General features: G+C 35.8%; 1 protein-coding gene across 16 annotated transcripts in view; it reads left to right on the top strand.

The window, feature by feature from the left end:
* Window positions 1–13,720, top strand: part of TBL1XR1 (TBL1X/Y related 1) — a 185,464-nt gene that overhangs the window by 144,498 nt on the left and 27,246 nt on the right. For 15 of the 16 annotated variants that reach the window (XM_045386615.3, XM_045386609.3, XM_045386613.2 and 12 more), the window contains 4 exons: window positions 7,441–7,586; window positions 9,601–9,823; window positions 10,707–10,839; window positions 11,184–11,325. In XM_045386615.3, coding sequence (XP_045242550.1) covers window positions 9,658–9,823; window positions 10,707–10,839; window positions 11,184–11,325 — 441 coding nt within the window. In that variant the 5' untranslated portion in view covers window positions 7,441–7,586; window positions 9,601–9,657. Of the gene's footprint in view, window positions 1–2,736; window positions 2,823–7,440; window positions 7,587–9,600; window positions 9,824–10,706; window positions 10,840–11,183; window positions 11,326–13,720 lie in introns of all 16 variants that reach the window. The other variant, XM_065540205.2, reaches the window with a different exon arrangement.

The raw sequence follows: 13,720 nt of genomic DNA, 5'->3' as shown, positions 1-13,720 counted from the left end.
TTTTTACTGTTGTCAATACTAGAAGATAGTATCTGTTGAAAGTTTCCCTCCTCCTCCAAAATTACATACATTCTCAGATTCATTTTTTTTTCACTTACAAAATATGTTGCTGTGGAGAAGGGATTTACATTGTGATATTCAACCTCAAATATTTGATGGACTTCTCTGTTTTAAATAAGCCATCCTTCGGACTCATCAAAACTAAAGAAAAATATATTTATTGTAGGGTTTTTATTAACTATTGTAACTTTTTATTTTTTGCAATTTTATCACTAGAAAGTTCACCCTATGCAAATTTCTTTGGTCCTCACCATTCTGCCTGTTTATGAAGTAGACTTCCCTATTCAACAAATATTTCCTAGGGAATAAAATGATTTTTTTCTTTTTAGAAATGACTTGAAAATTGAGCATATTTGATATAGTACTGTAAGTAATGATTAACTTGATTCAAAAGTATTGTTCCTTTAATTAGTGTTTGCCCAAGGGCATTAATTTCATTGCCCTAATAACTTATCTAGCAACCATATGCAGATAAATACTTAGTGGTACATGCTAAGTTGCATAAAGTAGAACCTGATACAGTGTTAATTTTAGAGGCACTAAGGTGGTTTGGACCTTTTAATCTCTCCCCCACCTTTTGCGTCACCATCGACTTCTGTGGTTATTTGCAGTTGTGGTTTTTTTTTTTTTCCTGAAGAAATAGTTTCTGGCAATTATTTTTGAACTTTCTGACACCTGTCTTTCTTACAAGAAAACCTCTTTTCTATAAGAAGATGTCATTTTATCTTGCTTCAGTTGTATATTTGCTTTAGGGAAAGAATTATTGATACTAGATTTAACTATTACATGTCTAAGAGCTCTATAACTTCTCCATTTATGTTGTACTTGACTGTTGGAAGCTGTGAAACAGTCACATCTTATAATTGAAAGACTAACTGGAATTGCAAAATCAAAATGTCCTTATTGCTAAAATGAGTAACTTTCTAGATAGTGATTCTGAATATTATTACTTTTAAAAAATTTATTTAAAAAATAACTGATGTTGCATACTGTCTCCATTTATAGGAAAGATGATATATAAGAAGGAAATATATACAATCTGTATTAAGGGTTCTCTAGAGGGACAGAACTAATAGGATATGTGTATATATGAAAGGAAGTTCATCAAGGAGAATTGACTCACACAATCACACGGTAAAGTCCCACATAGGCCGTCTGCAAGTTGAGGGGCATGGAGGCCAGTGGTGGATCAGTCTGAGTCCCAAAACCTCAAAAGGAGGGAAGCCGACAGTGCAGCCTTCCATTTGTGGCCAAAGGTCCGAGAACCCCTGGTAAACCACTGGTGTAAGTCCAAGAGTCCAAAAGCTGAAGAACTTGGAATCTGATGTTTGAGGTCAGGAAGCATCCAGCACAAGAGAAAGATGAAGGTTGGAAGACTCAGCAAGTCTAGTCTTTCCTATGTTCTTCTGCCTGCTTTATCCTAGTTGTGCTGGCAGCTGATTAGATGGTGCCCACCCAGATTGAGGGTGAGTCTGCCTCTCCCAGTCCACTGACTCAAATGTTCATCTCCTTTGGCAGTACTCTCACAATTTTATCACGGAACAAGTTTGTATCCTTCAATCCAGTCAAGTTGACACTCAGTATTAACCAGGATGATATATAAGAAGGATGATACCTGTAGGCTTCAAGAGTTTGGTTTATGAAGGTTCTCCTTATCTCTCTTGCACCCTAGCTCCCTCCATTTTTCCCCCCTAACTTTTTCAATGGGATTTTCTGTCTCCTTAGAAATAAAGGCCTTGTACCATACCATTTTTTTTGAGATGGTGATTATTACTTCAAATGTTGTATTTGTTTGTAAGATCACAAGTCAGAACCATAGACAATTATTTTTTAATTTAGACAACGTGATCACAGTAGGCACAAACTAACCTTTATGTATAACATTAAAGCTCTGACCTGTACTGCCATGTAACGTATAGCTCTTTCTTTCATTTTTTTTGTTTTATTGTAGCAGTTTCACATTAGCCCTGTAATGGCTAATGAATATTACAGTGCAGTTTCTTTGTTGACTCAGATAAATGTAACTGGGCCGTTCTGTCCTGCATACCTTATGCCCAGTGCCATTTATAAACAGACATTACCAGTGGATTCAATGGAGTCAGGTTAAAGTGGTTATCAGTAATGTGCTTCTAGGCATGAAGAACTGCACTGAAGAGAGCTCAGCGTCTGGTATGTCCACCTTCAGTCTGCCTTTCAGTTTTTATTAGTAGATGACCAGCTACAGAAGTGCAAGTAGGTATATAGTTTTGTTTTATAATCAAATGTAATATAGAATAACCTTGATTTTACACACATGGTTGTATCCATGACTAATTAACAATAAACAGCAAGCAGTTGTCATAAATGCTGATAATTACAATTCTGTTTCTTTCCCCAAATAAGTTTTTCTCCTCTTTTTATAAGCTGAATTACCATTTTTTGCTGACGCAGGAAATTCATATTACACAGTCCTGCTAACACACCTATCAAAGGACAATGGCCCTTTAATAGTTGTCAAACAGAGAATTTGTTCAATGTTAATTAGCATTTTTTTGTTTGTTTTTTAGGACTAGCCAGCATAGCGAGAGTATAAGGAAACATGTAAATTGCTTTTGGCATTATTAATTTGTATAATTTTTTTGGAAAGCAATTTGGCAGTGATGAAAACCTTCTTTAAAATGCTTATATCCCCTTCAGCGTTTGAGGGAATCCATCCTAAGGAGAGAGAGAGAAAAAAAAAACACACTGTACATGGCAAAAGCCTATACATATAGATATTTGAGGTAAGATTCTTTTAAAATAGTGATCATTGGAAAAGTTCAAAGGTACAGCTATGACATGAATAATTTACTGGCTGAGTATTACGATGCTATTTAAATTATTTCAGAAAGTATTATTTATTTAAAATGTTCATAGTTACATGTATTTTTAAGGGCAAAATTAGGGCATGAAATTGTATGGCTAGTGTATAAGTACTAGGTCTAGCTCTTCAATGACAAAGATCCCCTGTGTCATTTTTTTCCCCATCCTGTTTACCTTTTCTAATATCTGGATCTGTAGGGCAGAGTTGGAGTCAAGGAAGCATTGGATGATGAGAACATGAGTATAATTTTGCTAGGTTTTTCTGACTTGAAGCTTAAATAGGACCTTAGATCAATCAGATGTTCATTTCAGATGCAGTATGTTGTGGTCATATTTAAGCTTTGCCTTTTTCACCAGTTTGTCTCATCTAGTCATCCTGTACCATAACCTTGGTGTTCAGGGTCCATTTCCTTATTCTTGTATTGCCTATTTGCAAGGTAGAGTTGGCAGGCTCTATACGACTAACTCTCCTTTGAGAACACAGTCCCTAACATTCTTGCAGAAAGCACTTCCTGAAACAAACAATCTATAGAAAATGGCTGTTTTGTGATCTCATGCGTGCCACCCCACTCCCTACCAGCTGCCGTTGCTTGTCTCTGTCACTGAATGACTATATACTTCATGTGTTTCAGCCTTATTTCTTTCTGGAGTCTCTCTTTTACTCCCTAAATCTCAATACCCTAGTCAGTGTTTAGAGTACTTGATTACAGAGGCACTATCAGATTTGCTCTTACCCTTGGAAAGAAGGGATGCTATTTTAGATGGTCATGCCGGATTCTAACATTTAACAGATTTAGGTGGTCTCTTTTGCCTCCTATTATATAAATCAAAAGCTGTCCCTGGAAAAAGCCTTTTCTGCATGTATATTTACAGATAAATGGAAATAGCTTCTGGCACGAAACTAGTTCAAGTTTTAGATTTTTCCAAGGAAGACTTAAGTCATATGCTTTTTCTGGAGTCACAGATTTTTTTTGATGTGCCAAAATACATTATAGTATAATTGCATTCTAATTTAAAAAATGTTTATTGAGTACTTGTTGACTCAGGTAATGTGCTAGTTTCCCAGAATTAAAGGATTACTAGACATAAACCCTTTTATCAGGATCCCAGTCTAGTAGTCACACAAAGGCAAACAACCATAGCCACAGAGGTGATAACCAGTGTGGTAAGTGCCACACGTAAAGAAATTTTAGGATCAGCATAGGAGAGACTGATTAGCCCTGGTATAGTGAAAGAGGATTTCACTTCCATTCGATAGGAGAAAGGGCAAAGGAGCATATAAGGCTCAGAGGCGTGATATATAACACAGCATATTCAAATTATATCTATTTGCCACCACTTGAATTTATGGTGTAATGGGAGTGAGACTGGGGGGTATGTAGTATTGAGATGAGACTGGAGAAACAGAAGAGCCAGATTACAAAAACAACTGTGTGCAATAGTTAGGCGTTTGACCTTTATTATGAAGGCCAAGGGAATCATTGAAAATTCTCAAGCAAGAAGTGATATGACCAGTTTTTTGTTTTACAAGTAATAGTCTAGCTGTAGCTTGGCATATGTACTGAATTGAGGAGGAGGGGAAAGAAATGTATATAGCAAAGTGTAATGGGGACTAAACACAGATCTAGCAGAAAAGGTAAGGTGATGAGCATATACAGATGGTAGAGTGGTAGGATTTGGAGTAGGATGGTAGGATTTGGTAAATTGTCAAATGCCAGGGACCGAGAAAGAACAGGGAGTTAGGAATGACTATGACTTTCAGGTGTAGTGAAATGAGATCAGAGGTTTCTAAGGAAAAGTAGTTTTAGGGAGGGGAAGAAGAAAAGTAATTTCAAACATCATAATTTTAAACTGCTATGTAATGCCATGGCTAGAAATAAATAAAATATTCTAGTTGAAAATAACATTTAAGCAGAGCGTTTAAGTGTGGAACTTCTCTAGGGTAAACATTAATGAGAAGTGCCAAAACAATGCTAATGACTACTTCAGGGATGTTTTGTTGCTATTTGAGAGCACCGTAAGTACATCTGCAGTACCTTGAGATGCATGTAAGCACCTGTGATAGTTTTTCTCCTGGTCTGACAGAACAAATTCAAGATATCTGCAACATTCCAGCCAGAAATTGGCACAGTTCCACCTGCAACTCTTAGGCTATTCTTGGACGTATTATTACTTTAAACTTTATAAGCTAATTAAATAGAGTCTAAATTGAACAATTTTGACTATTTAAATTGCAGCCATGAATAAAGTGTACAGAAATCATGTACTTCAAACAAATTTATAAGCATTACATAAGTCAAGACACTTTGAAAACCTTGGCAGTAAATATGGCAGTAAGATGGCTCATTGTTTCATGCACTGTGTAACCACTTTCCAGGACCCTGAGTTGAAAACAAAAGTCGTCTTTTACTTTCTGTCAGGAAACAGGAGCTCACTCTCTCCCTTAGCTTTATCCTTGACCATATTTTAACTGTTCAAGAGGAGTAGTAGAGTCTCTGAATGAATTTGAATCTGTCCTTTCTCGTTTATTAGTTGTGTTTTTCCATTAGATTATAAAATAATAAACTTACATGTTTGTGCACAGTATCTAGCGTATGGTATAGGCCCTCCATAAATGATGTCTTCTGTCTCAAAGTTTTCTTAAATCTCTTAAGGTGCTTGGCTGTTTAGCTGTTTTTACTATGGATGATTTACTGTGAATTTATTCAGGGAGGGGGTATATAATTGAAAACAGGAATCTCCAACCTCACTGCTTAAGGACTTTACTGCTGTGTCTCTCATTGTTTCTCCCCATCCTCCCTCATCCTTATTCTGTTTTCTATCTTGGTGATCTGAAATCTACTCATATTCGGGTAGTTGTGGGTTTCTTGATAGGGACAAATCAAAACGGTGCTTCTCCACCCCCCGCCCCATTGGTATCTTTCTTAGCTATCTCGGTGTTCAGATTAAGGTGAAAATTATAAATGCATTTAATTATGATCTTGCCTATGGGCAAAATCAGGGGCTAAAATCAAGGTCTTAGAGGGAACATTTTTCCACTTACCTTTTCCACTGTGGGTTAGATGTTGTAAACATAATGGGTTAGGTGTTCCAAAGAGGGAAGGTGGGGGTTATAAGGAAAATCAACTTAGGTGTACTTTGACTATCAAATAACCAAATTTTCCTAGCCACATGCTGTTTGTGAGCCCACAGTATTTTATACTAGACTGTTTATCAGTACCACAAGGAATATAAGAGTGGAAGCACAAAATCCAAAAAAGACATGTACTAAACACTGAAAAACTAGACAGTCTAGCCAACAGAGATACTATATAGATTAAATCAGTTTAACCAAGACCCAAAATAAGCCCATATTTATTTCCTTTATTTAGTATAAGTGTTTATTAATATTCTGTATTACATGTACAATTTAATTGAATTGTTTAATATACTTTATAAAAATTACTACTTTAATGATAAATCGTGGTTATAATTTCACTAAATAACCATCCTTGGTTTATCAGCTTATTAGAATTTTACCTTTGAATTTTGACTAGATATGCACAAAAAGCAAGGCCAGCATAAAGAGATTTTTATTAAGTAAGTGCTTTGGTTTGAAGTATTTCAAGTTAAAACTAAGTAATTGCTAATGGAGACCTATAAACCAGATATTCATTTGCTAGCTGTTCATTTCTTAACTATTTCATATAGATGAGTTATTACTAAGTGGCAAAGAATTGGTATTTTTTAAAGCACTTAATTCATACATAAAATGGTATTTAACCATTATGATTTTTTACTATTTAAATTTATTTTTAATTAGTTTTTATTAGTTTTCCTAAGTAGTTTCAAAGAGCTCCAAAATACTGAATTTATCAGATGTTTGACAGTTTATATGTAGAAATTTAAATACTTCAGATTTTACCTGAGTGCTAGATTGCTTTAAAGACATTATTGAATTATAACTACATAGTAGTTAACAATTACATGAAGTAAATGAAGATCATTCAGAATGAATGAATTCCTATTTAAAGCATATTATGTGTACTATTTTTGAGAAATGCTGAATACTTGAACTGGGATGGAAGAAAATTTGAAATAAAGTTCCTTAATTCTAGATGTAAAAAATATTAAAATATACTACAGAAATATTAAATGTAACAATCTATCTTGGCCTGATTTATCTTAAGTGAAACAGTTGAATTACATGATTTCCAAAGACTTGTTTTACCTTTTAAGTTTGACGCTTTTTGTTAAGAAAAGTTGTGTACTATGACTACATTTTAGAAAATTTGAAGCTATATAATCAAGTATTTACTAGAAATTTTAAAGAGTGCATTAAGTAATTAAGAGAAAAAATATGTAAAGGCTGACATGTTTGCGCGCGCACGCACACACACACACACACACACACACACACACACACGACCTTAGCATACTGGTCTGGGATTTTACATGGGTAGAATGGGATTTCGTAAGATTATAGTGATCTTTTTTGTGTGTCATTTAGCATGTTGCCACTAGGAAAATAAATTCTCATGCCTTTTCTTTTGTTTTTAGGATTTTCTCATTCAGCATTTACCTTTGGTATAGAAAGCCATATCAGTCAGTCCAATATAAATGGTGCCCTCGTCCCACCTGCTGCATTGATTTCTATCATCCAGAAAGGTCTACAGTATGTAGAAGCAGAAGTTAGTATTAATGAGGTAAGGAAGACTTACTTCAAGTACTAATTTTTACTCTTAAATGTGCCATTAAGTCAGCTGTCTTGCTTGCTTATTCAGTATTCTGACTTTAGCTTCACAGGGGTAACAAAAGTGCAGACAGTTCATCCCTAATGTAGTAGTCAGGTTGCACCGGCAAGGTGTTGGCGCCTAGTAGTTTGTTTGCCTTCATCTGTTTTTATAAGTAAACACTAAGAAATAATTTTTATTAACAGCATTGTGCTGTGGAATGCTAAGATCATAATTATTGGCCTGAAAATTGTAAATTCTCACATTATTTGAATACACCCTAATTTAAACCAGTTTATAGTTGAAGCCAACTCTGGATGGTACTGCCGATCTAAGGACTACATGTGAGTAGTTTGTTTGGCTTAGGTGTCAGCATACTGTGGCCCATTAGCCAAATGCTGCTCTCTGTTTTAGTAAATAAAATTTGATTGGAACACAGCCACACTCATTTACATATTGTCTTTGGCTACTTTTGGCAGAATAGTGGTTGCGACAGAGACCTTATGGCCTGCAAAGCCTAAATTAATATTTACTGTCTACTCTTTTACAGGAAAAGGTTGTAAACTATACCCCCGGTCTAGTTTAAAATGTTGTTTTTGGTTTTGGTTTTGTTTTGGGTGTGTGACGGAGTCTTGCTCTGTTGCCCAGGCTGGAGTGCAGTGGTGCGATCTCGGCTCCCTGCAGCCTCCGCCTCTTGGGTTCAAGCTATTCTCCTGCCTCAGCCTCCTGAGCAGCTGGGATTACAGGCACCCATCACCACGCCCAGCTAATTTTTGTATTTCTGTAGAGACGGGGTTTCCCCATGTTGTCCAGGCTGGTCTTGACTCCTGACCTCAGGTAATCTGCCCACCTCGGCCTCCCAAAATGCGGATTACAGACGTGATCCACCATGCCCAGCCTAGTTTAAAATTTTTGTGTATAGTGTGGAGCTTTTCCCATTACTTTTATTTCAGAGATTAACATGTTCCACTTTTGTGAGTATTTTTTAAACTGAAGTATCCATGATTTCTGTATCAATGATTATTACTAGAGTTAGAAATTACATAATATACTAAAATGGATTTTTTTGTTTCCTCAGCTCTTTGAGTGAAAATCCACTAACACAAAACTAAATTTTTTCTTACAACGTGTGTAAATTTGACATAGCGCTTATTCCACAGTGTATCTGTGTTGGGTTTAGTATCTTTATAAAATTATCTGTAAGTTAAAATACTTTCTCCCGTTCCTCAAATACTGTGTTACAGTTGCAGTTCAGAAACACTGCAAAAACGTGCAGTGTTTTTGCAGCTCACATTACCCTACCATGACACTGTAGATTGTCACTGGTGCGCGTTTACCAGTTTAAGTGAACGAGACTTCACAAATGCATGCTCCCAGCTAATTTGTACTCTTTGTGTTTCTGACTTGCTCTGTGTTTGTGTCTCTTCTTGTGCTTACTTGGAGAACTCTTTATTAGGAACTTCCTAATATCAATAAGTGGAGCTTTGGAAATTTCAACAACTCCCTAATATTCAAGAGCACTATAGCTCATGAAGTCTATTTCTGCTTTAATATTTGAATCAAATCACAAGAAACTTTTTAACTCAAAGTTTTTAGTTTTTTAAAAGAGGTATTTACTATAATGGGGCACCAGGCCTTTGATCATTCTATGACCTATTCCATATTGTTTGTTGCTTTGACTAACAGAATTTCAGAATCTAATTAATAAACCTTTTTATCAGCTCGGCCTGCATCTTTCAGCTCTATCTGTACAGCTCTATACTGTAATAATAGTGTGAACTAAATAAAAAGGAAAATTTAAGCAGTCATTTCCAGTTGCTGCTTGTAGTTTCTTTATTCCGTCGGGACTTCTTATATGAATTCAGAAAGTTCCTCAAAATGTTTTTCTAGGAATGAAGATTTTCATTTCATTTCTGATTTTGTATAAATACAAATAACTTTAAATATTGCCTTTGATTTTTCTTCTCTCACAATTTTCCAAATCCAGGATGGTACCTTGTTTGATGGTCGACCAATAGAGTCTCTGTCCCTGATAGATGCCGTAATGCCTGATGTAGTACAAACAAGACAACAAGCTTATAGAGATAAGCTTGCACAGCAACAGGCAGCAGCTGCTGCAGCTGCCGCAGCTGCAGCCAGCCAACAAGGATCTGCAAAAAATGGAGAAAACACAGCAAATGGGGAAGAGAATGGAGCACATACTATAGCAAGTGAGCTCAGACAAGAATTTTTTTTTTTTAATTACGTGGTTTATTTTTTAAACTTTTAATTCGGGGTACATGTGCAGATTTGTTAAATAGAGGAACTCATGTCACAGGGGTTTGTTGTACAGACTATTTCATCACCCAGGTACTAAGCCTAGTGCCCAATAGTTATTTTTTCTGATCCTCCTCTTCCACCCTCCATCCCCCAGGAAGGTCCCAGGAGATAAGAATTTTTAAAAATTTATTCTCAGAGGAAATATATTTGCTTTAACAGAATGTCCCATCTTCTATGCCGAAATAATTCCATCTGTTATTTGCACCAACTTGTTTTCTTAACTTGTATCACACAGATCAGATTTTTATTCCTGAAGCTCCAAAAAGCTAGATTTACTTTTATTTTCTTTTTAAAATATCTAGAAGCCCTTTTCCCATCATTAAATGAATTTTTGTATCTACATTTGATTTCTAAATGAAATTGTAATACTAGTTATCAACAAATACCATAGCGCTCTGACATTGAGATAAAAGGCAAGTCATGTTATATGAATGATATCAGCAACCCCTACTGGCAGAAACTCAGAATAGTACTGGTAGACATTATGTTTAGTTCAAACCATTTTATCGTTTTATCCATGTTTAGGTCTAATCATTTAAAGTCTGCATCCCACCCCCACCCCCATCCCTCTTAAAAAAAAAGTATGGTCAATACTTAATTAAAGGTACCAATTTATTTTCTATGTGACTAAGACTGTGTAGTCATGTTCAGCTTAACTTGATAATGTTAACCCTGTATGTGATAAAGGAAGGTATTTGCTAGTTAAGAATTCACCCATCCGCCATATTGTAATACTGCCTAACTGGAATTGCTTACTTGTTTTTCACGATGCAGATAATCATACTGATATGATGGAAGTGGATGGGGATGTTGAAATCCCTCCTAATAAAGCAGTTGTGTTGCGGGGCCATGAATCTGAAGTTTTCATCTGTGCCTGGAACCCTGTTAGTGATCTCCTAGCATCAGGGTGTGTTTCTCAAAGTGATACTAAAATGGCTTTTACAAATATCTTACTGAGCATTTTATAAACATATGCATTATTCAGGTTTTCTGTTGTTGCTTATTTGTGGCCATTTTGTCTCTGTAAATGTTTTATTCCTTCATGAAGTAATTGTAGAATTTTTAATTAAACTTACTGTTTCGAGAACGCTTGGGGGTCCCAATGTGTAGAATGGGAAAAATACTGGAAATGAAAATCTGTGATAGTTTAGTTTTTATTTGCCTTATTAATATTCAGATGTAAATATGTTGCCTTGATTCTGATAGTTGAGAATGTCATGAGGATTTAAAATACATTGCATACTTTTATAGGTCTGGAGACTCAACAGCAAGAATATGGAATCTTAGTGAGAACAGCACCAGTGGCTCTACACAGTTAGTACTTAGACATTGTATACGAGAAGGAGGGCAAGATGTTCCAAGCAACAAGGATGTCACATCTCTAGATTGGAATGTGAGTATCACTATATCCATGATGGATATAATTACTAGTATACCTAACCCTCAGAGCCTCAGACTCATGGCACGGTTTGTCTATTTGTTCAGAATTTGGGGTTTTATTAACTAGTAACAACAAACTGGGAGTCGTCACCTGCCAGCCCTCTCCTCCACTGTGGTGTTAAAGACACAAACTTGCCTTAGACCAGGGTACAATGTCCAGCTCTTTAGTGTATCCCGCAGCATCTCCTTGGTTAAATTGTTACTGTTTACTCTGTACTTCGTTTTCCTTAAATGTCAAGTAGATCTGTGAAAATGGTACCTAAATATTTGAGATAATAGGTGAAAATTCTTACCATAATAACAAACAACATACTAAATCCGTAACAACCGAGTTCTTAGTTGGGGGATAAAAGAATTCTATGTAGCAGAAAACATGTTCTTGTTTTTCTCTTTGTTCTGTGAACTGTTACAACTTTATTACCAATTTCCTTTTAGGGATCATTAGTCTAGATAATGTCTAAATTTTATTCCCACTGTAGGAATCTTCTAATTCTCTGATTCTATGTATGATTCAACATCTTTCAGGACAACTTGACTACTCTGACTTACAAAAAACTTTCACTTCATTGTTGATAAATTGTCATCGTTTAGTTGTAAATAATATCTCTTACCTCACCCTGCTAGCCCCCGCCACGCCCCCAAACCTCTTAGATATATTTCAGCATTGCAAAGAATATCTCACGATAGTAGTTCTTCCTCAGCAAATGAATGTTCTTTTCTCTTCTATTTAACAACTTTTGTGGGCTTTCTAAAGGATCTTCTAATTCTTTTCCCAAGGAATGAGATCTATCTTTAAAATCGTTATTCCCGCTAAAGTTCTCAGTTTCTGTGACATGTTTTTTCAGAAATCATAACTGGGTATTTTTAGCATTTTCTTCCAAAATTGCCAGCAGCATGTTTACTCTTCCCCTCCGTATGACAATTCTAAAAATTCCAAAGGGGTTTTGCACATTGTAGTATTATTTACTTGTAGGATCAAGATAGAATTATTTTCTTAATATAGGCCCTTATTGTATCTTAGTTCAGACATCTTATAGCTTTCTTATGCTACCTGGCCCACTGGTCATGTTAATTTAATGAAATTTACAGTTTACACTGAAAAGGATGGTTAATGAATGAATATTGGTTTGTTCAGCTTGGTAGTTCTGAACTGCATTTTATAGTTTTGAAAAGTGTGGGCTTTTTGAAAATGTGTTAATCACGGTAAGCTTGGAAAACATCATCCTCGATTAATGATTCTTTTTCATGGCTAAAGCAAGAGAGCCTGTGAGATTTCTCATCTTTAAAGTATTCTTTTCCTAGTTGAGCAGTTCATGAACTAAAACATTTAGGGACTGATAGTTTAGAGGAAACTTAACATTGTGTAGAATCTGGAAATAAGCTTTTACTGTTGACTTCAACATGGCTCCCCTTCTTCTTCAGATAGAGCCCTAAGGGATTGCCATGTCTTAGCAGAACTGAGTCTGCAGTTCCCAGAACCAGCATTTGTTTTTGTTTGTCACTTAGCCATACTCCTAAAATGGCTTGAGAGATGTGAAATAGGTGATCTTGTTTTGAATGCCCTTACCAAAACCCATCAAGAATATGTCAAGTAATGCAGGATTTCATTCTCCAGTAATGTTTAGTCATTCTAGCAATAGTCTGTTTACTATAATCTGTAACTTTTGCGTTTGCATAGAGTTAGTTAGATCTGTCCTGTTATTACACCATTCATCCAGGCAAGGCGCATAGCAAGGGAATATAAGTTGAGAGAAATTTATATGGACTTTTCCTCCGGTAAAGTAGGCAGTTATACTTACTTCATTAACTATGAAGTCAGCCTGTGCTCTTTTCTGGCTCTTTTGCTTGTGTTGCTCTTTTTATTGGCAAATATTTCATAGTGGGAAGGGATTAATAATAGAAAGGAACATTCAAATGTTTAAGAATCCGATCATTTGAAACAATGATATTGTTTGGATCATACACACACACTTTGTTTTAGACAGTAAAGGATTTAGAGGAATGGCCATATAAAACCTTCTAATCACATTTTAAAGTTTTCCTTTTTTTACTTCTAATAAATCATTCTAACATTATGAATTTGATGTTCGCCCCAATCCACCACCCTACCTTCATTCTTAGTTGTGTGAGTCTGTGAGACTACTTTGGGCACGCATGAGGCGGGATGATGTAGATCCTGGTCCAGAGCTATTACTGTCCGTTGTTGAGCTTTGGATATAAGGCCCCCGTACAACACTAGCTTCACAACAGTGAAAGGGTTTCATAGGCCTTTAGTGGCACTCACAAGTAGGCAAAACTGGCAAGTTTTGAAGCAGAGAATGTCTTCATTCTCTTCTGTACCTGGGATT

Source organism: Macaca fascicularis, chromosome 2 (assembly GCF_037993035.2).
Source record: "Macaca fascicularis isolate 582-1 chromosome 2, T2T-MFA8v1.1".
Taxonomy (NCBI): Eukaryota; Metazoa; Chordata; class Mammalia; order Primates; family Cercopithecidae; genus Macaca; species Macaca fascicularis.
This window is presented reverse-complemented; position numbering and strand designations above follow the sequence as displayed.